The sequence below is a fragment of the Tigriopus californicus genome, chromosome 2 (assembly GCF_007210705.1).
Source record: "Tigriopus californicus strain San Diego chromosome 2, Tcal_SD_v2.1, whole genome shotgun sequence".
Classification (NCBI taxonomy): Eukaryota; Metazoa; Arthropoda; class Copepoda; order Harpacticoida; family Harpacticidae; genus Tigriopus; species Tigriopus californicus.
In genome coordinates this window covers 2,645,622-2,673,388 of record NC_081441.1, presented here as the reverse complement: position 1 = coordinate 2,673,388, position 27,767 = coordinate 2,645,622, and the positions used below count along the sequence as shown (strand labels likewise).

General features: G+C 40.7%; 6 protein-coding genes and 1 long non-coding RNA gene across 7 annotated transcripts in view; 4 read left to right on the top strand and 3 right to left on the bottom strand.

Annotated features, from left to right (window-relative positions):
- Window positions 1-2,761, bottom strand: part of LOC131876848 (uncharacterized) — a 24,824-nt gene extending 22,063 nt beyond the window's left edge. The window contains exon 1 of the long non-coding RNA XR_009372820.1: window positions 2,314-2,761. This is a non-coding gene — a long non-coding RNA (uncharacterized LOC131876848). The remainder of the gene's footprint in view (window positions 1-2,313) is intronic.
- The window catches only part of LOC131876831 (uncharacterized), a 38,324-nt gene that overhangs the window by 9,468 nt on the left and 1,089 nt on the right, over window positions 1-27,767 (bottom strand). The gene's annotated exons all lie outside the window — the stretch shown is intronic.
- Window positions 2,196-13,159, top strand: LOC131876822 (adenylate cyclase type 2-like). The gene is made up of 26 exons (XM_059222321.1): window positions 2,196-2,334; window positions 2,402-2,651; window positions 3,038-3,101; window positions 4,003-4,088; window positions 4,152-4,319; window positions 4,383-4,667; window positions 4,823-5,005; window positions 5,069-5,184; window positions 5,253-5,397; window positions 5,508-5,653; window positions 5,723-5,872; window positions 6,064-6,214; window positions 6,279-6,437; window positions 6,855-7,027; window positions 7,095-7,262; window positions 7,335-7,593; window positions 7,662-7,694; window positions 7,793-7,845; window positions 7,910-8,015; window positions 8,084-8,191; window positions 8,253-8,376; window positions 8,445-8,617; window positions 8,680-8,941; window positions 9,006-9,306; window positions 9,370-10,276; window positions 12,943-13,159. The coding sequence occupies exons 1-26, from the start codon at window positions 2,321-2,323 to the stop codon at window positions 13,120-13,122; spliced, it is 4,764 nt and encodes a 1,587-aa protein (XP_059078304.1). The 5' UTR covers window positions 2,196-2,320; the 3' UTR covers window positions 13,123-13,159.
- LOC131876844 (uncharacterized) lies at window positions 13,226-17,384 on the bottom strand. Its single transcript, XM_059222351.1, has 7 exons — window positions 17,224-17,384; window positions 16,747-17,046; window positions 15,915-16,004; window positions 14,816-14,942; window positions 14,647-14,732; window positions 13,681-13,931; window positions 13,226-13,429 (listed from the first exon to the last, which is right to left on the bottom strand). The coding sequence occupies exons 1-7, from the start codon at window positions 17,239-17,241 to the stop codon at window positions 13,321-13,323; spliced, it is 981 nt and encodes a 326-aa protein (XP_059078334.1). The 5' UTR covers window positions 17,242-17,384; the 3' UTR covers window positions 13,226-13,320.
- LOC131876838 (uncharacterized) lies at window positions 19,859-24,089 on the top strand. The gene is made up of 8 exons (XM_059222344.1): window positions 19,859-20,156; window positions 20,228-20,343; window positions 21,285-21,516; window positions 21,595-21,687; window positions 21,766-21,892; window positions 21,962-22,053; window positions 22,116-22,366; window positions 23,838-24,089. The coding sequence occupies exons 1-8, from the start codon at window positions 20,136-20,138 to the stop codon at window positions 23,941-23,943; spliced, it is 1,038 nt and encodes a 345-aa protein (XP_059078327.1). The 5' UTR covers window positions 19,859-20,135; the 3' UTR covers window positions 23,944-24,089.
- LOC131876834 (4-hydroxyphenylpyruvate dioxygenase-like protein) lies at window positions 24,244-25,886 on the top strand. The gene is made up of 3 exons (XM_059222340.1): window positions 24,244-25,084; window positions 25,151-25,455; window positions 25,526-25,886. Exons 1-3 carry the CDS (start codon window positions 24,454-24,456, stop codon window positions 25,826-25,828), a joined length of 1,239 nt encoding a protein of 412 aa, XP_059078323.1. The 5' UTR covers window positions 24,244-24,453; the 3' UTR covers window positions 25,829-25,886.
- LOC131876832 (uncharacterized) lies at window positions 25,938-27,702 on the top strand. The gene is made up of 4 exons (XM_059222338.1): window positions 25,938-26,265; window positions 26,331-26,513; window positions 26,575-26,738; window positions 26,809-27,702. The coding sequence occupies exons 1-4, from the start codon at window positions 26,036-26,038 to the stop codon at window positions 27,549-27,551; spliced, it is 1,320 nt and encodes a 439-aa protein (XP_059078321.1). The 5' UTR covers window positions 25,938-26,035; the 3' UTR covers window positions 27,552-27,702.

The following is a 27,767-nucleotide window of genomic DNA, read 5'->3' as shown; positions in this document are numbered from 1 at the left end:
ATGCTAACTCTGTACAAGTCGATTGTTCAGCCGCATCTTGAATATGCCCCTCCCATTTGGGCTCCAATTAGTTCAGCAGGTTTGCAAAAGGTTGAGCAGGTCCAAAGATGTTTTACTAGGAACATTGAGGATATAAGAGAGCTCTCGTACTGGGAGAGGTTAGAAAGGTTGGGATTGTACAGTATTCAGAGAAGGTACGAAAGGTATCTGATATTGTACGTTTACAAAAGCATTCATGAGCTTTGTCCCAACCCAGGATTTAGGGTCAATTGTAGTGACCGTAGAGACTTAATGTGCGTTTTGAGAGCACGTTCAAGCCCTCGAAGATATGAGAGAGCTCTCGTATTGGGAGAGGTTAGAAAGATTGGGATTGTACAGTACTCAGAGAAGGTACGAAAGGTATCTAATATTGTACGTTTACAAAAGCATTCATGAGCTTTGTCCCAACTCAGGATTTAGGGTCAATTGTAGTGACCGTAGAGACTTAATGTGCGTTTTGAGAGCACGTTCAAGCCCTCGAGAATCCAGGCTGGTTAAAACAATGAAGTAAGTCCAACTCTCTTCTTTCTCGGGCTCCTTCATTGTTCAATTTGCTGCCCTCAAATATTCGTAGGGCTTATGTAGGCGTTGATCCAGTAGCAAGATTTAAGTCAGACTTGGACAAGGTTTTGACTAAAATTCCGGATCAACCTTATATTCAAGGATTAGCCAGATCAGCCAACTCCAATTCGTTGGTCGATCAAATAATATATATAAATAAAAGTCAAGTAAAATGAATAATGTTCTCATCTTGAACTGCTGGGATTCCAATCCCGGTAGCGGTAAGGAAGTCCGCGAAAATAAAAAAAATATATAGTAATGACAACCAAATTTTACAACCATTTCCCAAGACATTGTACAATCAAAATGTTTTTCTCAAATGTTGGTGAATGATCTTAAAAGCTATGTCCTGGCCCTAAAATAACGGATACTATCATCCAATCTCAAACGTCAACAAACCACATGCGTGGGTTGCATGAAGGCTAGCTTTGGTTGAGTAAGGAAAACGATCAGGTCTTTCTTCAGTACAGTTTCCGTGACCTTTGAACAACATTTTCACACGAAAAAGTTTGCATCTGAAGCAAAGTAGAAAAATCGTTCATCTAACGTCAACCAAGGGACAATTTACACTTCGAGTGAAATAGCTTAAGATTCACATTCATCAATGTCTATTAAACACGTTTTCAAAAATCCTTGTAAGCCGAACAAATAGTGTAAAACTAAGACTGTAATTTTGTTCATCTCGATAAATTCATGTTAGCTTGGAATTTCTCGAAAGTATCTGTCCATTTCATAAGCACAATATTTAGATTTTCATGAACAAAATGAGGGGCAAAATACAATCATTTACTAAGCTGTGAGGCTTTCGAGGTTGTTTGTTCGCTCCTAAACGAGGCAGAGGGCGCTGTTCAAAGCGCTGCAAAGCTTTATACAAGATGGAGAGAGTTATTTTTTCTGAGGATGCCATAACTCATTTTTATCTCTCAAATAAAATCAGTGTGCCCTTTGAGTTTCGAAAAATTTAGGGCAGAACTGTTCCAAGAACAATCCGCTACTTAGGATATGTTACAAAAATTGATTTGGCGCCCCCCCTTGAAATACGAACGTTTCGGAACACTTGTTCATTACTAACAGAAAAGACTTTCAAACTTGTGCATTGACCAATATTGATTTGTGCATCACATTTTCTATGCTTCTGGTAGCAATAGAATACTGTATGAAAAAAAGGATTCGTAGTAAGCACATTGAAGCTTAGCGACGAACGCAGGCACGAGCAAATAAAGCATAAAGTTCTTTGAATCTCTATTAAACAGCATCACAATGACTTTGCAAAGTGTTCCTGGCACTTTTATTTCTTTTCTCCAAGCACACATGAGAGTTTTGGGTTTTCTCCGATTCCATTGCTTGAGACCGTCCATGTTATGACATGATTGAAGTTGCTATGCAATTATCCGTTCTTTCTTTTCTTTGCCGGATCAACAATTTTATAACTTTCTTTGATCTTCAAGTATCAAGTCATTTAACCGACAAGAATCCGTTTTATCTCCTGCCAGGTCAGCAACGCTACACCTTGGCTTATCGTGACTAATTCCCGCGCTACTCTATGCATCTATCTCTTGTGATAATGTTTAGTTAGGTCTGCATTGTTGTTTAGGTCCTCATCTCCGATTGCCTGATCTCGTCACAACGATCGACAATGGCCGAGCTTTTTGCACTCAATCGATAAATCTTTTATGAACAGTAGAAGTGTCATCTGCTCCCAGAAAATCTTACCGTTACAATGGCGACGACCAGGTACTCAAGTTCAAGTCTAACTGACACCGATCTTTCCTCACCATCCGATGTATCCTCTTCCATCCAGAGCGAGCTCTCCGTACTCGCCAGGCCAACCCCTGCCCCGAGCACGTCAGAGATCCTCGGGGTCGGATTCGATTAGCACCTCCGTCGTGGCGCCTTACTCCAATAACACTAACCTCCGATCTCGAGCTCGAAGCCGATCCTCCGGGGTGAGTTTTGGCCCGCGAAGTTCCATGGCCTTGACCTCGCTCACCCCGCAATCGGAGAAGGAACCCGGATGCGACGAACGCTCTTGGACCTTGAGTCATTTGGCGGTGAGTTCATTCGACTTAGGGTATTGGTGGTACGTAGATGCGTCCAAGGGATCGCTTTTCAAGTGTGTCATCCGACACTTTGTGAAAGTCAGTCTGACGGAAGGCTGGCTATATTTAGACCCCGGTTGATAATTTATTGTGAACGATACTCGGAACAAAGTCGGCGGCGGGGTTTGCAATCGAGGAATTTGAATTACTTTAAGATAAGGCGAGTCATGCTTTTATGGCGCTAGCACTGATAATCATTGCTTGAAACCAGATTATTTCTGTCTTAATTCATTTGTAATGGAAGTGCGCAAAAGTTACAGTTATCGTTGAATATGACGGTGTCTTTGGAAGAGTATGAGTTTGAAGAAATGCCTGACTTTGCCTTGGAATGTTTGCAGGATCGCTTCCGGGGTAAGGACTTGGAGAAGCTCTACCAACGCTATGAACAACGGGCTCAACTCGGTAAGCTTCAACAACTGATTCATCTTTAGCTTCCGCGGGTTTTTTACTGTCACTGGTGGGGATCGCTAACCAAAAAAGTGACCTTGCTAGTCGTTTTTCTTTAGGTTAAGAAGTTAACTTGATTGACAGGTAATTGCTAGATTGGCCAAATAAGTCGGAAAAATATGCCAATGTGGAAATTGACTTGACGCAACGACAAACTTGAATTCAGTATACATCAAAAGGAATTTAATGAGCGAAATCAAAACCAAAAGGCGTTCTGTTCTGCCTCATTTTTGGAAAATCGTCATTTGTGGCACAAATTTTAGACGCAAACCTTCACAAACGGCAAACAAACTTAACAGATGAACTAGTTGTCCACATCTAAATGGCCAAAACGTCTGGTACTCCAAATCAAAGTTAAAGTTTTCACAAATAGACGAAAAATAACCCTTCGTTTCAATATTACTTTGGATTACAATCTTTGCAACGATTCGATAAGCCCGATATTACCCAAACCAAAAATGAATGAATAAATATGAAAAAAATAGTCACAGGCATGATTTTTTACAATGACGGTGACAAGTCTGTTATTAATGAAAATATGACTTGTTTGTTCACCAAAGAAGCAAGGAAAGTAACTTTCATTCATTAGTGGCAAATAATCAATACCGTTAATAAATGTTCAAGATTTGTCCGTCTGTTTTTAAATGCCAACCTTATTCAGAGGTTAGGTAAATACTGACTCAATTCAAACTTTCTAAATTCAAGGCTAATACGCCCTAAATGTGCATGGCATGTTAATTTATACATAGAAATTGTTCGGCAGCAATCAAAGCAATAATTGAAGCTATGTAATAACATCAAACAATCTTATATCATTTGTGAAGCTAATTTATCATTTGTATCGATCCCTTTTTAGGCACCTTCACAACCTATTTGGTTGTTCAAGCTTTCATTTCCATTGTTTACATTGGAGCCATTGCCTTGGTCTGCAGATTCAAAGATGTAAGTAAACCGGAAACAAGCACCTTTAAAAAAGATCAGGTCCATACAGAATTCTACCCTTAGGAATGCACCTCATTGGAGATTCCTACCCAACTTCCGGATATTGTGGCGCAATCGGTACTTTTGGCATTGTGTATCATTCTCTTGCTGCTCGTTTACAATGAGAAGATCTTTAAAGACGAACCAAGGCTCACTTACCTCTTCTCTGGAATTATGGTCTTATCCCTTGAGGTTCGAGCACAAAATATATAATAGCATGAGAACTGTTACTGAACTAATCGCTCGTCTTGACAGGCCATTGATATTGGGTTAGTGGTTCATCATTCGTTACAATTCACACAACCCTTGACTCCGTCTGAAAACAACACACTGACGACAAGCTCATTCTTTGACGAATTCATTGAAGACAACGACAAGCCCGAAAAAGCTCTCACAGCCAAGATTCCCATCATTTCGTTGTACAACATCCTAGCCATTTATCTATTCTTGCCCATCCCGAAAAAAGTTGTGGCACTTGCTTTTGGGATTGGCGTCAGTGTGATTTGCATTGTTCTGTTTCTCTCCATTGAATTGGCCACGGTAAGAATTTTGTAATTGAATGTTTTGTCGGTCACTCTCCGTGTTTTTACGATGGGTTTCGTGAGATTTTGCTCGCTGCTCCTGCGCCAAGAGTAACATCTCCAGACCCTAGTAAGGTGATCACTCAGTGTAGCATTTTAACTTGAATATTTTAGGGCCATGATGATACGATTGATTTCGTCAATCAGCTTTTGGCGGACATTGTTTTCTATTTGAGCCTCAATTTCATTGGCTTTTATATGAGATACGTAGGTGAAATTAACATGCGCAGAGGGTTTCTGGACAAACGGGGCTGCATTGAGACCACTTTCAAATTGAAATACGAAAGAGAACAAGAGGCAAGTATGAGGACCGTGCCAATTTAGTTTTTGTACTAATACTAGATTACAAATTGTTTAAAGGAAAATCTACTTCAAACAATTATTCCCTCTCACATCACGGCACCTGTTCGAAATGGGATTTGGGATCACATTAACGCTATCAAACAAGGCACAGGACAAGATCGACAACCCTTACGGTAGGTTCCTAAAAGACACATCTTTGATTATTTTTGCCGGCTGAACCCTCAATCTTGACATTCTATAGGCAGCTTCATTTGGGGAAGCAAGAGGATGTGAGCATATTGTTTGCAGATATCTGCAACTTCACCCCTTTGACGACGACACTAAGTGTTCAAAAGTTAGTGGAAACACTGAACGACTTATTCGGAAGTTTTGACGAGGCAGCTGAGGTAATAGCGGTAACAGCTATTGATTTGAACATCAAACACCAGGAGGCTGTCACAGGATTCTGGCCAAACCAGGGTGATGGCGTGACCAAAATGGATACTTTTGTTTTCAGACTCATAAATGTATGCGAATTAAAATTCTTGGAGATTGTTACTACTGTGTTTCTGGTGTTCCAACTCCTGACGAAGAAAAGCCAAATCATGCGGAAAATTGCGTGGAAATGGGCTTAGCCATGATCAAATTGATCAAAACGGTTAGGTAGGGCCTTATGATGCGGATCTAGCTTTCTTTAAGACTTACACTTAAAACACTTTTTAACTTAATCAGAGCCAATCACAAAGTGGATGTCGACATGAGAATTGGCGTGCACACGGGACTCATTTTATCTGGCATTATCGGTTTGAAGAAGTGGCAATTCGATATTTGGTCAAAGGACGTTACTATTGCTAATCATATGGAATCCACAGGACAAGCGGGGTAAGCACTCGAATTTTTGGATATTCTGAAACTTGTGGTGACTCGATCGATGTAATTGATTGCTTCACATTCTGATTCAAGTAGAATTTAGCAAAAGCCTAACTATCAAATGTTGTCTTCTAGACACTTGTAGAAGCTAGCTTCGAGGCAATTGGTTCCATTACATTAACACCCATCTTCCCATATTTTAGGGCAGTTCATATTACTACCCAAACAAAAGAGCGATTATCCAAAGACTACAAATGCAAACCGGTGCTTTCATTGAATGATGAGCTTTTGCAGAAGAGCAAAATTAAGACCTTCCTCATCTATCCACCGACGAGTTACACCCCCAAAAACAAAGTAAGGCTTACATCTCAACAGCCAAAATGGGAGTTCAACTGTAGCGACCAATGAAAAATTCTAGTACGAAACCGTGCGCAGAGAGAGGACGATCTCGGGGGAAAGTCTGGATTCCGGCACCAATTTCATCAGTTTGCGAAGAGGATCATCTGCCTTTGGAGATGTGCCTGGCATGATCAGTCCCCGAAGAGGTAGTGTGGCAAGTGGAACGACCGCCCAAATTGTAAGTATGCTTCATCATGGTTTATGATCGGTAGTCATCTCGCGAGCTCTGAGAAGAGAAAAATCTTTGGCTATGGAATTATTTCCTACAGTGCTTTAACTTCATAGGTTAATCCTTGTATTTATGATGCTTAAGCTTACTGCTTACTGGACTGAGGTCTTTAATATCTTTCTTCAATACTCAACACTGGGCGGAGGCAAGGGTTTTGGATTTCAGGGTCTCAATATTTAGAAGGAAAAGAAACTCAATTTAGACTTATTCCATAGATGACGTGGAATGAATGACCCTATTTGAAGGTCGATGGTAAAGGTTTGAAAAAGCAGCGACCATTCAAGATCCTTGAGCTCCATGCAGATTTGTTTTTATTGAAAAAAACCATTAACCAATCAAAATCAATCAAAAATGTTAACCTCCTAGTTGCAACGAAGAAGCACTTTATTGGATACCAATCTTAACGGAGAAATGAATGATGATTACCGGAAAAAGTCTCTTCTCATGGACACTGGCCTGAAAAAGTTTCGCCAAATTCTTGGATCCGCTGGAGACTTCATGAGTGACGAGATCGAAAAACTACCACTCAGAAAATACGAGTAGGTCAATGCCAGTACCAACTATCCTTCATTCATTGAAAACTAAGACATTTGTGCTCAATTGCAGTCAATGGTTGCATCCGGAAGAGATCCATCCGCTCTTCCTGATGTTCCGTGACAAATCCTGGGAGAAGCCTTATTCCAAAGAGAACGACCCGCTTTTCAAGTACTACATTCTTGCCACCTTCTTCATCCTGAACGCTATGGGGATCATTTTACTCTTGACCGAACGACAGTAAGAACAAACGCTGTACTTCATGTTCAAAACAAGCACATTTGATATAAAAAATTCTATCTTCATTTCAAGCCCGCATTTGTTGCTGTGGGGCGAATACACGTTGATTTTTGTGCTCTTGGTGGGGCTCTTGCCTTGCTTTTGGGTCTCATATATTTGGGATCAGGTTATTGATCCTCATTATGATATGGAGCTATTGGAAGCTCCCAAAGATGCAATGCTGAATTTCTTCTATCGCCAAGCCAAACGCATCAATGAAAGTTTTTGGGCGAGAACCACCATCTTTAGCATCATTATGCTCTTGATTGTTAGCAGTGCTCTTTTGGATGTGGTAAGACGACCATTGACAAATTATTTGTAATTGGCGAAAACAAAATCAAACACTTTTTCTCATCATAGCTTACCGCCGATTGTCTATCTGAAAGTCCCAAGGTAAGCCCTATCATGAACAAGTATAATACAAGATGCTTCAAGAATACTCATGATATTGTATGTAGGCTATTTTACCCTAAACATTCGCTCAATTTTAGAACTATACTTATCGATGTGTCTTGGCCATGATGACCATTTTTATGTATCTCAGGTGAGCACATCTGAACAAATGTGAAAACATATCTCCTGTTTAACTGAATGATTTCTCGTTAAAGAATTCACCATTTTTTGAAAATATTTGCCACCCTTGTTTGCTTGACCTTTTATGGATTGGTCATTCTGGGCGTGATCAAACATCATCACGGGAAAAACGTATTTAAGGTGAGTCAGAAATCACGCTCTCAGTTACTTTTCCAGTGACATTGGTCAAAGGTTCTCCCCAATTTCAGTTGGAGTATTTTGGATACGATGAAGTATTCAATACGGATATGAGAAACTACTCACATTTCGTCTATCTTGCGGTATGCAGCCTATTCTTCCTAATAATGGACAGACAAGTAAGGAAAATTGTCGCAAGACAGCCAAAACTATTGCAACTAATTCCATTCTTGTCTCCAGCATGAATACATGCACAGGTTGGACTACCAATGGAAACGACAATTAAAAGATGAGCAAGAACTAGCATCGACGACCAAACTGGCCAACAACTTGTTGCTTCGGAATATTCTCCCCCATCACGTGGGTAAGATATATTGTCTCCAGAAAATATGATTAACAACATAGATTACGACGTGTGTCAATCTTACCCAGCTGAGTTGTACATTTCTAACAACCGGAGTCCAGGGCAGCTCTACAGCGAGTCTTACGATCACGTGGCGGTAATGTTTGCTTCCATTCCCAATTACATGGATAGCTTCCACTTGGATACCGATTTCATTGCTTGCTTGACCATGCTCAACACTATCATCTCGGCGTTTGACCGGGTAAATATGCTTATTAGACTCCATCCAGTGTGACGGCATTGTCAAACCAATTTCTAATCTAGCTCCTCCTCATGGAAAAGACCTTTAACAAAGTGGAAAAGATCAAAGTAATTTCTTCCACGTATATGGCCGCTTGTGGCCTACAGCCAGGAAGAAAAGGTTCCGCAGATGGTCCTTTGTCCACTGTACTCATCAATGGAGAACAACTAGACGAACAGGGACAGAACTCCCGGATCATGGCACGATTTGCTGCCGCAATGGTCCGGACATTACACAAACTTCAAATTGAGGATGGGATCAACGACGAATTCCGCCTCCGCATTGGTAACGAATGAATGGCAAAATTTGACAAAAATTACTATTGGCAATTGGCTTTGCTTACTTGAAGGGTTGAGTGAGGGCAAAGTCATTGCCGGCGTGGTTGGAGCTCAAAAGCCTCTCTATGATATCTGGGGCAACACCGTGAATGTCGCTTCGAGAATGGATTACACCGGAATGGCCGACAAGATCCAGGTTCCTGAAGATATGGCTAGGGTACTCAAACAACAGAACGTGTCGTGCACCTTCAGGGATGAGATCTCAGTGAAAGGAAAAGGCCAGATGCGAGTTTACTTTGTGGATTTGGACGACGATGGTATTCTGGTGGATCTGCATGAGGAGTTATGTGCAAGAGACCTTCTGGAGGAAAGGTTAGGCTCGCTTCTCTTCAATACTTTTCTGAAGACTTTTCACGCCATTGATTATTATTTCAGGCAAGACGAACAAAAGAAAGGCCTTACACGGGCCTTAACCAAAAAGAGGCGACAAAAAGAATTGGGGGGCAAATCTCCTCGTCGTGAATCGAGTTGCAGCGGAATGAAGTTTTTCATTGACCAAACACATGAAACTCCGAGCGACGACTCCCCAGACTCCTATGACTCCTATGACTCTGCTGTTCAAATAGATGATACTCAAATTGAATTGGCGAAGACTTACCGCAAAGAAGTGCGAAAGGCTAGAGTCAGTGAGAGCTCCAGGAAAATCTCCTCCACTGAAAGAGACTTTACCATCACAAAAGTGGAGGACCAAGAATTGGTCTTGGACCATTTGGACATTCATCCCATTTCTCAGGAAATGTCGGAATCCAGTTTCGAGTGTTATGATACTAAATCCACTATAACAGACTTCTTTCAAACATATAACTCATCTGAGGACGAAAGTCCTCCCGATGAGACCGACCAGAGCTTGGATTTTGACCACAGACACTTGGGGAATGATATCTCCTTAGCAACAAAGCCAAGGAGAGTCTCAAGGCAAACTAGTTCAAGCGAGTCCCAAGCGTCAACAACGACAACCTTGGTGAATGAAGATCAACGGTCAAAGAAATTGTCAACAAGCACTGCCTCCACCTTACAGGAGGTGTTTGAAGATAACACCTTGGAGGAGGAGCTGGATGATGAGCCAAATGTTCCTCATCTATTGATTCAAAAGGCCGAGGAAACGAACATAGAGGGCATAAAAGCGCAAGTAAATGTTCAAGAGAGTCTTCACGGAGAATTGCATCCCCGTGACTTCAGCCTGGTCCATGAAGCCCACCTTATCGACGACGAAGGCGGTCTTCCAGGGACGAAAAAGGACTCCGGCTATGGAAGTCAGGGTCAACTCAAAGACGTTCAAAAGGTACAAATTGACAAAGCCACAGAAGTAATGTTGTATCCTCTTGGGGCTAGCCTCCTACTAGTAGCAATTAGGGCCTAAGCAACACCTATCTGATAACTAGGACTGGTCAAAATTTGCATCCTGCAAATGTTGCAAAAAAAAACAACTTGCATATGCGAGATTTTTCTGCAAATCTTGCAATTTTATCAACAATATTTGACAAATTTTAGTACTGAAGTTCATGAGAAAATTGAAAAAATTCTGGTCAATTCTAGGGAAAATATGTGAAATTAAGTTATCTTGATTTACATTTAAGCATTTGACATTTGACCCTAAATTCAAGGGCTAGCTCGGTCTGCCAACTCAAATTCCTTGGTAGCCCAAATATCATTTAAAGATTAAAAGGTACAAAATCGACACCACTTTACCTTTCAATTTAATAGTACCGGGGATTACATTCCTTGTAGCGGTTAGAAAAGCCCGTGAAAAAAAACAACCAAACCAAATTTCTTTTTCCAAATCTCTTTGACAAAAAGTACATCAGGGTACGAAATAGATTGCAGACATATTACCAACCAGCTGTTAATATATTCCATCCATCTTAAACATCTCTTTTAATAATGCAATTTGTGGTGATGCTCTATGTCAAAGTTTCAGTTTTGTTTGAGTAATGAATAGAACTGTAAAAAATTTTTAGCCTTATAGCCGAAATCTTTTTTAAAGTTGAGAAAAATGCAAAAAAAGCTGAGAAAATCCGAAAAAGTTGTCAAAACTTGAAAAAAAGTGTAAATATACAAAAACAAGTTGCACTAATGCAAAAAGTATTGTTACAATGAGGAAAGGGTCATTTCTAGCCCTCTTTAGTCTCTTTGCTGTATTTTCATCTGTTACAAAATCTAGGCACCTAACACAAGAAATTGTGATTTTTTTCTTCTTCTGATCTTCGACAATAGGGCACGTTTTCAATTGATGTAGATGTCATGGTAGACAATTGATTTTCTTCTGGAGCCTGTTGTTTTGGTGCTGAGGGTGTTTAGGTTCACAAAATAATTTTGGATTGAGTCAAATCCATGACGGCAGACGCTGCTCAAGTGCAGGTTTTTTTTTAAGGTCTTCCCAAACCTAAAAAAACGGACTTGAATTTGATATATTCAATTCGTTTGTAGCCCAAATATTGTTTAGAGTTTAAGTGACAACAACTAGACAAATCATAATCTTTCATTTTGATAATGCCGGGGATTACATTCATTGTAGTGATAAGTAAAGCCAGTGAAAACCCAAACCAAAAAAAAAAATACAAAAAAGTTCTGCCAGAGAATTTCATCCTTCATTTGATTATGATACACAGAATTAAAAAAAGGTCCCAAACAATGAATAAGTTAAGATGGCAGCAGATAAGGACTCAAATGGCAAAAAGGGCAAAAAATGTCCAAAAATGTGAAAAATTGTGCCCCCCCCCCAAAAAAAAGGTCGAAAAAGTGAAGATGAAGAGATAGCTGAAAAAGCGAAAAGTTGGAATTTAACTCAATTTTTTTCGCCCAAAGCAACAAAAAACACATCTTGACGTGTTTTCATGATGTATGGGGTTAATTAATGGTCATGAGATGGATGGCTCATTTGGGAAGAATTGACCTACTATTATTTTCAAGAAATTAAAAAAAGTTTATTTTGTTAATAAAATTGTTGTTCATAAAAGCTGAACCCAGGCATTGAGAACGAAATCAGATTGTTCTGCAATACACTTTTACGCTCTGACATGGTTGTTTTTCCGATGCTGAACTGAGATTTGTCTTTTTAATAAAAAATAATAATGATGTGCAAGATGCTGATCAGTCTAAGAGGCAGCATGGAAAGGCAAGAATCTGCTCTTTCTAGGGATGGCAGTTTCACACTCTGGTGCTGGAAGATGTTATGACATCATTTTCCTTTCCATCTACCTGTTGCTTGATATAGAAGGCAAAAATAGCCCTACAGCCCACCAGAACATGCCAGTGTGTATGTTCTGACAGGTTTGTTTGCATGTTATTGTGCAAATTCAAGTGATTTACTGCCAATAAAGACCATATTTATCTGCAAATTTTGGCCGGGCCGAATCATTAGGTTAAACTAGAGGGCTGGTCGGAGAAGTGACACTCACGAGATTTCTGATATTTTTTGGGCTTCCTCGTGGCTGCCTGGTGTGTGCGATGGGGATCGGCTTTGAACCTATTTCGTTACGTGATTGTCAAAATCAAGTTCCGAATTCAGGGAGACAGTCTTCTTTGGTTGGAACTGAGTAAGGCAAGAGAAGTCGATCAGCCTGAAACCCTGCTGCCCAAGTACCAAAATGTGTTCAAAGTCTCAAATGGCTTGGTTGTAGTGACTTTTCTCTGACAAGCCCTCTAGATTAAACAAAAGAGACTTTCCTCAGGTTACGAAAAAGCGAGAAAAAGTGAGTCCAAAAATTGCTTTTTCAACCTTTGAAGTATGGTTTTTTTGTATTTTAATGTGTAAAAATTAGGCTTTTTTGAAATGGTAAAAGATTTCCCTTCAGTAATGAATGATCTGGAGCTGTGCTCGTAATTCAATCCCGAAAGAAAGCACTACCAAGCCTCCAAAGTTCTAGTTACCTCCTAAAAATTGTGATGACGTCATTTCCTTGTCCTACTTCAATGTCCAAATTTACGTTACTTTAACGGGTTCTTCAGGTGCGACAATACCAATCAGCAGAGCCATTAAGAATGGTCAAGCAGACGAGATCAAAGATTGCCGAAAATGACCAGATGGGCGAGGACGAGACGCTTGAAATAAAGAGGAAGTTATCTAACCAACGGGTTTGGAATATCAACCATGATTATGCTTCGTATCCGCAGAGAGATGAATCTTAAAGGAATCAATTTCAATATCAAATGTTCTTTCAAAATCGTTCAGACTAAACTTTATTTGCCCTTCAATTCAAACGCGACCTGTGAGCTTTTTGGTAGCAGAAAATCTTGACCAGCATCATGAGCAATTTATGACTTTTGTGGAGACATGCAGAAAGTAAGAGAGAAGTAATACTTCATTACAACAATATTTGCTGATAATCAAACATCTTTCAGCATTGGGTAGAGATGGTCTAAAGATAGAAGTTTCCGCATTTCTGGCGATGCCTCCTCCAAAACACTTGGCTCCAAACGCATGTCCTCAAAAGGTCTGAAATGGATTGTAGAACAATGATTCGACTAGTTGAACCAGTTTTGAGACCATATGACTAGAGTTTAATAACGCACAATAGCTATTCTGCCCCGGTTCTCATCTGAGATTGGAATGGGTGCAAACTAGAGGGCTAGTACAAATCAATCGATTGAAGGCTTTGATTGTCATGCTTTCCCGGCTAAATGCCAGGGGTTGATTGCAGTGGACCCTAGACCGATCACCAAGTGAATGAATGGAGCGATGCTTACTTGATGTAGACGGGAATCATTTGTGCGAGGATGGCTGCTCTAGCGTATTTGCTTTTGTTGGGCATGGCACAATGTTGAATAGAACCTGCAAACACAATCACGTCGCCCGGAGATCCGTGGGCTTGCATGGCGTTGGCAAAAAATTCATCTTCGTCATAGGGATACGTGGGAATATGGTGAGAATGGGGTCGAACTGCAGTCCCGCCATTATTGGAATTGAACTCAGTTAACATGGTCACATATTGAAGACCCTATAGAAATACATAACATGATATTTTTCTTGAAACGTAAAATTCAGGTTATGGTTTTGGGATGCTGCATTTTTAAAGAGTATTTTTATCCAGTATCCAAGTGGTCTTGAGTTTAGACTGCAAATTTCAGGATCCTACATGTAATGAAAGTGAAAAAGCGCAAACATTTGTTTGAATCTTTTTCTGTCGCCCCTTTTTTTGTTAAAACAGCTGACACCGCGGCAATTCGAAACTTTAGCAACTTTCCCACTTCCGCACAATTCTTTTTAATCCGACTCAGAAAGATTACTTGAGATGCGAATTACCACTAAGTAGTAGATTTTTTTGATATATACCTAGTCATGATAATTGTTCTAGAATTGGTTTCCATCCTTTCATGATCAAAGTATCTGATAAAACTATTTTATCAGTCTTGACCATTTTATTCTTCTACCAATCGATTTTTGTATATTATATTTATACATACAGTTTTATACATTTTACAATCTGACATGACCAAGAGTCGCAATAAAGTTTATTATTTTCTATAGTCTCGTTGTTTTTCCAGTATCAATCCGAAGGCTCTCAAATTAACGCCATTCACATGAAGATTAATTTTAGAGGATGAGGTATTTGCAGGCGTGACCTCCACAGCCAGGAAGTTCTAGGTCGCTATAAACGCTATTAAGAACTCTTACACGGGTTTAAGCAAAGTTTTAAATTTCTAGTAGCTTACCAGACGATCCGGGATTTGATAATTTTTTGTCGGAAAGAAAGGTTTGTAATACGGATAGTCCAAATGAGGTCTTTGACCCACCATACCTAAGAATAGCATATTCTTAATGACATAATTCACTCCATGCATAATTACATCTCGACAACGCTCTAGTCCTGCATTCACGTACCTGGGAGGACTGTGTTTGAAGCCAAAGAAGACATATGCACGTTTTCTCCGAGAATAGCTTTGGCAAGTTGTAAAATTTCGGGATGTTGGATAATCTTGGAGAAAATTCGACCTTTGTTCAGCAAATTCTGTAAGAGCAATATAACTTATTAAGAAATACGCTATATTAAGGGCCATTGAAGGCCAAAACTAGGTGGTCATTAAGATTGGTGGGTGCTACACTTATCAATGTTTGTTTAGTTGATTCTAAAACATTGCATTGTAAAATTACCTTCTCTTTCGTGTTATCTCCCATATGACTGATTAATTTATGAGTTTTCCCATTTCACCCGAAACAAACAATTTTGGTGTAACTTCAATACAAACACACCTGCTTTTTGACGTGCTTCCAGGACAGTATTTCTTTTTACATTACGTTTTGCCTCCTCATTCCTTTCCATAAGTGAAATGTATGTATGTATATATGTATTTGGTTTGGGTACTCAGGGATTTCGTGTGAGGAACACATTTGATATGAGACCCCCAGGCCTCCCCATAAGCCTATAGGCTTGTTTTCGTGGGGTGCCTTGATGTCGCCAGGCCATAATCCAACATTTAAGGTGGGGCCCAGCAAGTGATTCGAGACATGGAAAACCCGATCCGCTTCACAAGAATACATTGAATTACTACTCCCTTATTGCCTCGACTATATCTTGCAAGACAAACAATTGTTAAAGGAGCAACGATTTGAATACGAGCAACAAATGGTGTCTGTAAATTGTTTGTTCCACTCTTTCCAAGTATTTTCTGGTGTTAATTTTAGTTTGGTTACAGGCTCAAAGTCATTCCAGGATTTAAGAAACGAGTAGGGAGGCAGTTTTTGTAGCCAATTGAGTCGTGTAGGAGAGTACATAATATTACCCACCTATTCATTTGACCATTCAAGCACTGATCTGAATATGCGTTCATGTCGAGCTCAAATGTACCCCTATGCTCAATTCAACTCCTTGACTTTAAACAATTGTTGAGCTGTTCAATGTTCAATCCAATTTTCAACCCCAACGGGGTAGTTTTTATCTTCTTTTGCGGACCTTATCTCTAGAAAACCGATTATTGCTTACCCAGCTCATGCCCTTATAATTATTGTGGCGTTCTTCGTTTGGCTCCAGAGAATTGGTCCGATTCTTGTAGGGGTTCGTGTTAAATAGCACCTACAATCCAAACATTGGGACAGTTATCAATAACAAGGATCTGGATCATTCCAGTTTGGGATGCTCGTTCGACGTCAAGGTTTGACAAGACCCTAAATGACAAATACCCCCGATAGCGTAGCTCTGAAGTGCTCTCACATCGATCTGAATAAATTCTCGAAAGACAAAGGATTGCCGCAATCCCGAACTAGATTGATGATTTATGATTAAGGCTAGGTCACAATGGTATTAAGTTGTATAATTAGTGCAATTCTGACTCTGAACATTGAAACGATCGGCATTTCATTCGTATACTGTCGGCTAATGTAAAAAATCAGAACTCTGAATTTACTTCATTTCGTATTTGTTTCCTGCATGGCTTCTAAGCGATTGAAGTCGCTGGATTGTAACATTAAAAGCCTTCTTTGTCAGTTCCTAGCTTTGCCGGCCAGAAAACATTCGTCCTGGTTGTTTTCGAACTATTTCTGCTCCAGTAAATCATCTTGAACGAAAACTCTGCGATCGACGGCCGCATCGGTCTTAATAGAGCCAGAAGCACTATTAGTATGGGGAAATGTTCTCCTCCTTTGAACGGAAAATTAAATCCAGTTGTCGAATACAAATCAAAGTGGAAATGAAAAGGAACACAAGCCAAACCACTCCTAATTTGAGTTGGAGATTCTTTTCGCAAGTTCCATTGTACATAAAATGGGGAATGAGCGGATTAGTACGATCGGATGTTAGTTCTTGGAAGTCGACTTACCCTGTCTCTGGCCAACTGGAGGTCCTCCTCCGAGAAAGCTTGTTTGATCACGTAATACCCGGGACCATCTGTAAGGTTGTAAACAGCCTCTTCGAGGTCAAAACCCACCGGTACCTGATAGTCATTCATATTCACGAGATCGTCACTAAATGCCGGTTTATCTTTGGGGATGTTCAAGAATGTTTCTAAAGTGATCCGATGGCCAAACTGTTCGCCTGGATCGTTACACTCCGTTTCTCCTTGGCACCCGGCGATCAAGATCAAGATCAGCGACACGCGTACAAAGCTTGCTTGTTGAGGCTGAAGAAAAAGGAAAGAAAAAATGGACCAAAGGGTCAAGGCTTCCGGGATCACTTTCAAAAAAAGGACACAAGCTTGTTGTAGCTAATCTCCTCAGCGTTTGCCCTCTAGCTACTATGCATGTATAGCCAAAATGTGAGGTTGGATGTGACTATGCTCTGTTAATTCCGAACTTACCAAGTGCCATGGAGCCATGTTCTGGAAATGATACTCAATGAAGGCTTTGGATACGAATGAGAGTGTCTTGAAAATGATCAGGAGCACTTGGGTGATAGATAGAGATGTGTCTTCGCCTTAGGGACGGAATGTATCGATGTGTACTAATATCGCATCTTTTATATGTTCTGAGGGAGGGGGACGCCATGGTCCCTGGACTGGGCTCAGCCTTAGTTCACATTAGTTGCACAACCCCCCGGCCAGCTTACTAGTTTAAACCAGTCTTTAACGTTATGGGCACTTGGACGTCTCTTTATGAATTAGATTCACTTCCCTGTTCTAAGATCATTCGAATGTTGCAAATATGACACTAATAGATACTATCATATAAACGAGTGAAAAAGATTGCATTCAAATTTGAATTGAACCAAAATATTTTGATCCCTTTGAGGGCTTGCCTAATCCTTCAGTAGTCCATTGGGGGAGCAATCTTACAATGGAAAAAGTGTTTGGAAGTACTAAGTTGAACAATTGCACTTGACGCCGGTCAAATGTACATTATGCCCAGAACGTTGTATATAACCTTCACGTCTCCTCCAAGCAACAAGACAACTAGCAATGGTTAACTACCCATATTCATGAAGCTATGGTCCTTATCCAAGTCTCTCTTTCCTCACTCTGCAGAGTAAGATAAGTGACCATGAAACCTTTGGAGCTAGTCTTATCTTGGACGGATTCCACAGTCTCTGTAATAAGCTTGTGAATGCATCTTTGAACGATAAAATTGCACTTCGTTACCACATCATCGTTCGTGACATTGGAATATGTAAGAGAGTAACTCTTTTACTCCCTATCTATCAAATCCTATCCTATCTAATCAAAAAGTACCTTGCGGAACGCTGTTTCCTCAGCCAGCCTATGAGAAAGACAGGGATTACCTCGTTATCGACACTGAACAAAGGACCCTCTGAAAGGAAAGCTGTCCCAGTGGAAATGAAAAACCGAATTGAATATTGCGGCTAGTCATCTTTTCTAAAAAGGGTGGAATTGTTGTTCAAAATCATTACATTTCATTCAAGACCCTAAATTGAACTTAACTTCACCAAAACAACATATGTTAACTTTACCCATGTTGTTTTACTAAGGGATAGAAATGATTGATACTAACCCTACTCTTGAGTGCTAATCAGTTCTAAGGTATGATTGTAACGGGAATTTTGTAACAACAGCTCAAAATGCCCACAAAACCTCAAAGTCCAAATTAGGCTTGCAGTTCATTAAAGTCAATCGTAAAACCTCTTGGCGTATGTTTATCATGACGTTTAACCGCAATAGTGTCGTACGAGTGCAAGTGACCCCTGTAGACATGCCCATAAAGAGCGACAAATCTATAGGGTATAGAATTATCGTAAGGTAAAAAAACCTCTTTATTCTCCCCCCCCTAAAGGTACGTTTGTATCCAAGACCATGCAATCCACAAAATAGTTAAAAATGAAAGCCCGTATTGATTGTCGTTCTTATCATCGCCGCTTTTCGTGATTCAGACTAGGAGAAATGTCCAGTCGGGGTCAACACTTCTACATACAACACCATTTCCAGTTCGCCGACGACCCATTTTTTGTATGAGACATTCAGTTCCACAAATTCGGTCTTGACTTCCCTTTAGCTCTCTAGAAAGCGGGGTGGGGGCGTACTTTGGACCACTCAAATGACGACAGAGAACTTGTTGCATTATGAAATCGAATCTTCTAGGTGTGCTCATTGCAGTATTCGATAAAAGATAGTAGTGGGATCTCGATCCTTGAAACAATCCATGCATCTTTGTCCAAGGCCCTTTCTAAATTTTTTCGAGTCTGCTTAATATGAGACTTTTGATCATGCGTTCTATTTGATTCTCTAAGCGGAGTTCATAATTACTCGTGGGAATTGAATCCCTCATGGCAGTATGAGGTGAAAAATCAATGATTCTGGTTTATCTGCTAGTCTAATTTCTGTTCAACAAACGAATTGGTGCTGAATGATCTGGCTAGCTCTTGAGAAAGGATGGATCTGGAATTTCGTACGTAAAGTTTGTCCGAGTCTGACCTATGAACTGGCAACGGAATAATGCCATATTTTCACAACGTTAGAGAGTGATTGATTTTACGAGCAATATTTCAATTTATAAAAGACTTCGTTTCACCGATTTTGATATCAAATCTCAAGTAAGTTGTATGTTAGTAAGCGAAATTCGATAAGCAAAAAATTGCAAATGTTCTAGTACAATGGAAGAGAACGTTCTGGTTCGCGATCTTTGGCTTTGTTTCATTCAAATTTCTCAGAACGTGGCTGACTTGATGAGTCACGTCAAAAGATTTTTTGGCTTCTTGGACACCAAAGCTATTCTGGATCTCCAGAGATTTCCACTAACAACATACGAACGTTACCCGACGAATGAAGAAGGAGAACTCTTTGCCATGGTTGATAAGGCATATCCCATTCAGATAAACAATCGCTCGAAAATGCTGAGCCAGGCATTTCAGATTTCGGTAAATAAACAGGAAGAGAATGGATCACCCTTATTGGTGCCAAACTCAATTTCCCTTTTCTGGTCTTTGTTCAATGACATCTCCAAAGCATTCGGAATCAAAGTCTCTAGATTCCCTCTAGTCCTAAATAGAATAACCTGCGGAAAGAAAAGTCGTTTATCCGTTCAGAACGAAATCATTTCTTTTCCAGCTCACTTTTCCAAAAGTTCCCCCCCCTCTAATACTGTCATGCCTAAAGTACATATCAATTGCCACGAGGCATCGCCGAAAGGTTTCCAACCCAATCTTTATCTATAACCTTGATATTGATGGTCGACTTCCTGCAAGTATGATTCTACTTTGGTTTGAGTATAAAAAGCCAGTGGGTCGTGCCTTAGCTTCATTTTCCCACCGACCCTTCAGCCAATGATGACCTACCTGCCTAACGTGAGTATTTCCCAAAACTGTTCAAGTTCAAGCTTCTATGTTTCCAGTTGAAAATACCCCCTTCCCCTCAGGTCCTGAGAGTGCTATTCACCGTCCACTTTGTGCTGAGTGTCTTCAAGTTCCACGTGGTCGAGGCTGTTTTGAATAACAAAGGGACCAATATCTTGAACTCAAAGTACAGCAACAGGTGAGTAACTCAAACATTTGCTACTCTCTCTCTCTCTCTCTCTCTCTCTCTCTCTCTCTCTCTCTCTCTCTCTCTCTCTCTCTCTCTTTCTCTCTCTCTCTCTCAAAGGCTTGTCACTTGCCACAAAGTGGCACAGGAGATATGGAAGAGATTTGAAATGTTTTGCTTGGACTCTTTACCCCAATTTGACTTGCTGCACTGAGGCAAAGTCGAGATGATCATTTCCATGTTTGAGATGAATACAATGCTTATAGTGGCAACATAGGAAAAGTGTGTCTCCGTAGTTTGGTTCCCAGGCTTGTAGTCGATTGTCCGTTGCTTATGAATGCTTAGTCAGCTTTGCATTATTGTCTATCTAGACGAGTAATCCATCTAAAAATGTCTTAGTTGTCCTTTGACTTCAGCAATCATTTGTTCGTGACATTCGAATGGATAACAAATTATAAGTAGGATGAAGCGTTCATCGTAGTGCTCTTTACTTAGATTCACTTTGGCCTTTTCAGTTGTGACGTTGTCCCTGGTTTAGAAATTTTCAGTCATTGATAATTAATCGCCCTTCATGGGCGAACAAAAAGGTAATAGTGTGTGAACACATGTAAATAACATTGCCTGAAGCGAACCTTTTCTAGCACACATGTCATTTCATGGTCAGTCACAAAAAATATTTAACATTTAATATTGTCACATATTTAAACAGATATAAACTTAGTTTTCAGCGTGATCTATTTTCTCTCAAGGGAGACCAGAGGTCAAATTCTCTACTACTTATGTAATGAGTACGACATGTACTAAGTATTGGCACTATTGCATAACAAATCAAATAACACAAATGATATCAACAAAGACACTCCTGACAACGGAAAGAATAGTGCCTAGAAATTCATTAAGATCTGAAATTTTTGTAATTGTTTCCTCACAAACATCTCGTTGTGATTTGATAGCTACAATGATGCCGCCTATCAAACTTGTCGGGAGAGTCCGGGTGGAGGTGTGAGCGAGGTCTGCACCGAGACCCTTTTGGACTTCACCGATGAGGACGTCAGCATCAACGACTTCCAGTTCCCCCGTGATTACGATTTGGATGAGGCCGTCTACGCTATCACGGAGGGTTCGGGTTATTACCTACTCAAAGGCATGTTTACTAAACGTGATGTGGAAATCGCACGAGATCGAGTGAGTTACGAGGATTCACTTGATTAGTACGCACTCTTTCTGATAACACATATGGCCTTCAACATGATCTCGTTTTAGGTCCTGTTCTACGAAAATCCATATGGCGGGGACGAAGATTCAGAATTCAAGAAAAATGCAGAAAACCATAACAATTATGAAGGATTGCTATGGGTAAAGAGCTCTGTTTTACTGACACACTCCCTGCTGCAAGTTATCTTCTCCATAATTCTAATTGAGCATCTCACATAGGCTTTGCTAAACAAGGGAAGGATTTTTGAGAAATTTGCACAACATCCCGTTATCCTTGAGATCGCCCGTAAAGTGCTTGGACCTAATTGCCTTATCTCCTCCTTGGCGGCCAATACAGTTCTTCCAGGTAATAAAAAATCCATGGTAGAATACGACTCATTAGCAACTATTTTCATTTACCTTTTCCACATTGCAGGCATGATGGCGCAAACCCCTCATCTGGATTATCCCTATTACGACTACTTGTTTCCCAATGAAACCAACTCTATGAACACCAACAGCCTTTTGGTATTGATCAACCCAATTGAGCTTTTTTCCTTCAACCATCGCCAACCTTGCTTTCCATTTAGGCTGTTCAATTTGTCACCCTCCTAACCAACTTTACAAAGGAAAATGGTGGCACTGCCATACGACCTTATTCACATCTCGTTCCCAACTATCCAACGGATGAACAAGAGTTCTTCAAGCATGCGATTCAAGTGGAGGCCGAAGCTGGGGACACTATCGTGTTAGCCGGTCCCATTCAACATTGTGCCATGGCCAATAAAAGCAAGACCTTTCGCTCTGGTATTCTCCAGCACATGGTTCCCATTTACATCAGGTATTGGCTTTAAAATAGGGCTAAGGTTTCTCGTTCATTTCTTTGGTGTCTGCTCTCAATGTGCGGATTCATTTATGATCGCTCTGATTCATTGGAGTCGTTTGGCGACAAAAATGAAAAGTTCGTGTCTGTTTATCTGTCTCGGAACAAACCCTGGACAGAGAAAAGCGATGTAGAGACTTGGGAGGTTAAATGTGGAAAACAAAACTAGCCTACAAGTGCAATTGAAAGTACGAAAAAGGGCCGAAAGAGCCAAACAGAAGTGCTCATATATTGGATTTGATTTGAATGTATTTATAAGTACATGTACTTTTTTTAAGGTGAGGTCACCTTTGGTAATTTACAACATAAAGACATGTGGTGATATTTTGTGTAAAGTAGTAGTTTTGAAAAGTAGCTTTGGAACAATTTTGGAGAGAGCTGAAACGAATTGCGTTAAATGTGGTTAAGGGATAGTTTATCTAGTTAATATTTCCATGGTCTGAGCATTAGATTTGAAATATTGATTCAAATGAGACAATGAAGGATTTTTTTCTTCTTTCAAAAAGAGATCAGTTATAGTTTTCGGCCTTCTCAACTACTCAAAACTTCGTCTTTTTGGATTCGAGACTGGTACCTTTTACAACCCTTAGCTTAATTAACAGGCGAACACTTTGCTGTAGATTGCCCTCTAAGGTCACATTATTATACTTCCTGTGTGTCTTAATAGCAAGTAATTGGGATGTATAGCTTCATAAAAATCGAATTTGATGGCTGGTTGGAACTCTCAGGAGTCTTTCCCTCACACTCGATTCACAACAAAATCATTTAAGCCACTTTGGCATGTTTAGCGAATTACTTCTCGCGTTTTTATTCTGTCGGCATCCTTGTGTTCAAAATCTGCAGCCAACACTTGTAGCCAAAAAGCACAAATCTTAGGCGAAAAAAAAAATCTTTGTGCCTGAAAGTACAAGTAAGTGCAAAATAAAGGTAAAGAGATGAACATTGAGGTAAAACGTGCGATAACGGGGCTTGAGGAAAAAATCCTTTTTACACTTTTAGGTACTCCATAAAAAACAAACCTTGCTCAGTATCAAACATTTGGAGAGCACCTTCAAGCCCTCGAGAATCAAGGCTAGTTAAAACAATGAAGTCTAACTCTCTTCTTTCTCGGGCTCCATCATTGTTCAATTTGATGCCTTCAAATATTCGTAGATCGTATGTAGGCGATTATATAGTAGCAGGATTTAAGTCAGACTGGGCCAAGTTTTTGACTAAAATTGCCGATCAACCCTATATTCAAGGGTTAGCCAGATCAGCCAACTCTAATTCGCTGGAGGATCAAATATATCGCTGTATATGTATAAATAAATGAATAAGTTTCTCGTCTTGAACTGCTGGGATTCCATTCCCAGCAGCGGTAAGGAAGTCCTCAAAAAAAACTAAATCCCTTAACTTGATAATAAAAGCAGTAATTTTTTATGTCTTTCAGGCCATTTGAGGATATTGTTGTCCGACCAGAAGTCGAAGAGCGAGCTAATTCGGATATGCGCAAAATCTTAGGTCTGGATCATCCGTACCCAACCAGGAAGGGATAGAAGATATTTCCTTCATCACATCTTTTCGATTCATGTTTATGCCCATTCCTTTTTAAGTGAATGCATAAAGTTATGAACTTGTGCGAAATTTTTATGTTTTGGACGACACATCTGCATTCGATCAATAAACATTCTCATGCATACTAGTTGCCCCATTCAAAGGAATCTCCGTACATGGCTCCGGTTTGCTGTTAGGCTCAGAGTTAACTGCTTTAGTCATTACGTCAAATCTTTGGCGGTATCACGGAACTTGATGATGGACTAGACTTTCCTCACAATCAGTCAGTCAACCTCGTAACGTCCTAACGTAAAATGTGGAAGCTTTTCTTCAAGAAATGACAGCTGCTCGGTGTTGCATGCTTGGAGCGTCAGGCATTATTCGACTTTGCTCACTTTTCCATTGTGTTGCCTCAGAGAAGAGTACGTTTTGAGGACGTGACCTCCTTGTTCAATACATAAGCTGATGTAAGACATCGAGTTAAGAAAGTGGTGGAATCCCACACAACGATCATGCCAGGACATATTCACCATGTTGAGTGGTGTGTGAGCGATTTAACCACAACCAAAGATAAACTGACCGAGAGCTATGGTTTCACTGCGGAGGCCCAAAGAAAGGTGAACGGTGTGCCATTTCAAGTGGCTCTGAGGAGTGGTGCAACATGGTTTCTCCTGACTCAATTCCGTAACACCAAAGAAGAGGATCAACCGCAAATATATGGCATGCCACTCATCAGAAGTGACAAAGCAGAGACATTGTTCAATGTTTGCATTCAAGTCGAGGATGTGGAAGGGATGTTTCATCATGCCGTCGAGGCTGGGGCTAAGGTCATTCAAACCCCTTCCCTAATTCAATGCCCGAATGGACACGGTTACGTGACCCATGGGGCTATCAAATCATGCGTTGGCAATGTCATTCATTCCATAGTCAACCCCAAAAGCTTCTCTGGATCGTTCTTACCTGGTTTCGAAAGAATTACCTCCAAAGAGAACTCTGAACATCTAACCGAAAGCATGGATCACTTGACTTACGTTTGCGAAACTGGACAGAGTCAAGCCATTCTTGATTGGTACGCCAAATGCTTTGGCATGGAGAGGTTCATGGTCAACCCCGAAGAGTCTGAGCCCGAAGGAATCGTGATTGGTGAGTGCAAGCCTAAGAAAACTGTTTTGGTCCAGATCAATCTTAAGACCTAAGTCGTGTCTCTAGGGGAAGAGGTGGGAATGAGGATGAAGGTCGGAGAGTGGATTTCATCTTGGATGTGTAACGAGATTGGTGCCAAATTCCCCACATCGTCAGATTCAGTGGACGATACTACCCTTAACTTTAAGCTAGTTCTTGCCGAGCCCTTAGCAGGATATCCAGAGTCTCATGTCCAAAAGTTCCTGGATGAGCACGGTGGTCCTGGCTTACAACACATCGGACTCACTTCCAGCACCATTGCGTCAACTGTGGCCACAATGAACCACAGAGGAGCCGAGTTTCGAAGTCCTCCGCCTACTTATTACACCATGGTAGGGATCTTTAACCACACGGACATGCTGTATCTCTCTTGAAACTGAATTGTCATATCTTCTATCCCAGGCCTCCAAGAAGTCCGAAATAACCCAATCCGGATTCGACCTCAAAACGTTCCAAAAATTGGGACTACTAATAGACACTGAAGCCGATCCCGACGGCCCTAGCAGTCAGACGAAGGCTCTGATTCAAGTCTTCACCAAACCTTTATTCCAAGGCGACACCTTTTTCCTTGAGGTTCTTCAAAGGCAGGGCGCCCGGGGATTTGGGGCGGGGAACATTACCGCTTTGGCTCGCTCCATCCAGCTGTATCAACAAGAGCAAGAAGGAAGGGAGATTCCTCATGGCCAAGAGCGAAATTTAGCTTAACCTCCACCCTTAGATTTGGATGATGTAGTTTGTTAAAAATAAACTATTTTCAAACACGCCTTCTTTCCTTCAAAATCTATCTCCAGTTGAGTGATATTTCCTAGAAGACTTTGCGCCAAAACTCACAGCTGATACCGATTTTGTTGACAAACGCAGATAACGAAGAACAAGAGTAGAAATCGAAGTTCATTGATAGAATGAAACTGAATGGACGCCCTTCCGCTTATTTCTAATGAGTTGCCCTTGCAAAGACTGAATAAAACGGGCGAAAGGGATCCAAAAACTGGTGTCATGAGGAAATATTACAAGCTCGCTTTGTTCCTGGTGGCAGCATTCAGTTTTGTTTGTTTTCTGTTTTACAAAACTCAATATGACAAGCTATATAATGTTCTGGAGGTGTTGGAATTCTTTGGGAACGGCAAAACTGCTGGACTAGGGTAAGGAATGATCCAAAATTCAAACTAGTGCTAAAGTAAAAAGGGTGACATTTGTCATGTTCCAGGGGTTGTTCCACTTTGATCACTCGTCCGCCAGCCTTTCAACGCCTTAGTGATGACATATACACGTACAGTGCCTTTTGCGAAAGAAGTTTGGCCTCCAATTTTCCGGATGATTGTTCTATCGTCACCACGGCTGCCATTGTCAAAGGCTCTCAAGATTTGACTCAAATCCGATGTCGCCTGTGGTAAATAAAACATTGCTCAATTCATATCGGTTATTCTTCAGAGTCTCGTTGGTATTTTTAGGTATGCTGGTTCTACACTGCCCATTGACGGCGTTTTCGCAGCTGCACCAGTCAGTGGAATAACGAGGAGTAACAATGGCATCACTCCGTATCAGTTTTCCTGCGAAAGCAAATATTCGGCCAAAATTCCCTATGGCGTGACCTTCCGAACTCAAGACAATCAATGTTTGTTGCCCCTTCTCCTTGAGCCATATAAACGTATTTTTTTTAATTTCTAAATTTAATTTTCTTTTAGATGAGTCGTTCGTCCATATTGCAGACTCGCTACCGTCCAATACGTCTCCCCAACCTGATAGTGTCGCCATATGCTTGTTACCTCCCCAAACTCCCGAGGACACCACCTATAAGGCATTGGAACACGTTTTGCTCAACACTCTATTTGGCGTCAACAATTTCCTGGTCTACGACTATTCACTCACTCGCAACTTTTTCCGGGCTCTGTCCCTGACTCGCGATCTTCAACCCAATATTTACTTGCTACCTTGGAATCCTCCAACTCATCTCACCGCCATTCAAACTGAGAGCTTGATCCAAACTGATTGTCTGTTGAGAACAAAAAGGTTGTTTGAAACTGTGATGGTGTTGAACAATACTCAAATCCTGGTCCCCAGGGATCATGGAGCGACCATACAGGCCACACTGAAGGAAACTAATCTCAAAGGTCATCTGAAGGTCACGGTTCGACACTTCTGTTCAGAAATGGCACCGGAAGCTTCGTCGGATTCGAATATTTATTCATTAACCTCCCTCGAACAGGCCTCATTTGACCCTAATGCAAGGCATAAAGTCGGGGTGGAGAGTAAAGTGGATTTCAAATCTGAGTTGGTGACAGTGTCAGAAGAGTTTCTAGTCCTGCACGATTACGGGGCGTGTGGCAAGTATGAATTTGAAACCAGTGCCAAAGACACGTTCCTCCTGGAGCAACGCCAACGCATCGAAAACAAAGTGGGGCGATTTTTCCCAAAGAAAACCGTGTAATAGCAAATACTATGAATGCAATTTCAAGTCTCAATCAAATCTTCTTCCTGACCGAATCTACTTAATCACTTAACTGATCACCTTCCCTCCTCCTTCATGAATTCTCAATACATACAAAAAAATCAGAGAACTATTTTGCTGCCAATGTGAATTTTGTAAAGCTAGAAATTTCGAAAATAGCAGTGTGATCGGTAGCGGATTTCTAAAAATATAGCC

Coding starts and splice junctions, on each gene's coding strand:
- LOC131876822 (XM_059222321.1), top strand. Junction 6,438..6,854: donor GTGGAACGACCGCCCAAATT/GTAAGTATGCTT, acceptor TTAACCTCCTAG/TTGCAACGAAGAAGCACTTT. Junction 8,618..8,679: donor TCATCTCGGCGTTTGACCGG/GTAAATATGCTT, acceptor TTTCTAATCTAG/CTCCTCCTCATGGAAAAGAC.
- LOC131876844 (XM_059222351.1), bottom strand. Junction 14,943..15,914: donor ATTATAAGGGCATGAGCTGG/GTAAGCAATAAT, acceptor TTGCTCTTACAG/AATTTGCTGAACAAAGGTCG. Junction 14,733..14,815: donor TTCAAACACAGTCCTCCCAG/GTACGTGAATGC, acceptor TGCTATTCTTAG/GTATGGTGGGTCAAAGACCT.
- LOC131876838 (XM_059222344.1), top strand. CDS start 20,136: ATGATGACCTACCTGCCTAAC. Junction 21,517..21,594: donor TGGAAATCGCACGAGATCGA/GTGAGTTACGAG, acceptor ATCTCGTTTTAG/GTCCTGTTCTACGAAAATCC. Junction 21,688..21,765: donor ATTATGAAGGATTGCTATGG/GTAAAGAGCTCT, acceptor CATCTCACATAG/GCTTTGCTAAACAAGGGAAG.
- LOC131876834 (XM_059222340.1), top strand. CDS start 24,454: ATGCCAGGACATATTCACCATGTTGAGTGGTGTGTGAGCGATTTAACC. Junction 25,085..25,150: donor GCCCGAAGGAATCGTGATTG/GTGAGTGCAAGC, acceptor TCGTGTCTCTAG/GGGAAGAGGTGGGAATGAGG. Junction 25,456..25,525: donor CGCCTACTTATTACACCATG/GTAGGGATCTTT, acceptor CTTCTATCCCAG/GCCTCCAAGAAGTCCGAAAT.
- LOC131876832 (XM_059222338.1), top strand. CDS start 26,036: ATGGACGCCCTTCCGCTTATTTCTAATGAGTTGCCCTTGCAAAGACTG. Junction 26,514..26,574: donor CAAATCCGATGTCGCCTGTG/GTAAATAAAACA, acceptor TGGTATTTTTAG/GTATGCTGGTTCTACACTGC. Junction 26,739..26,808: donor CCGAACTCAAGACAATCAAT/GTTTGTTGCCCC, acceptor ATTTTCTTTTAG/ATGAGTCGTTCGTCCATATT.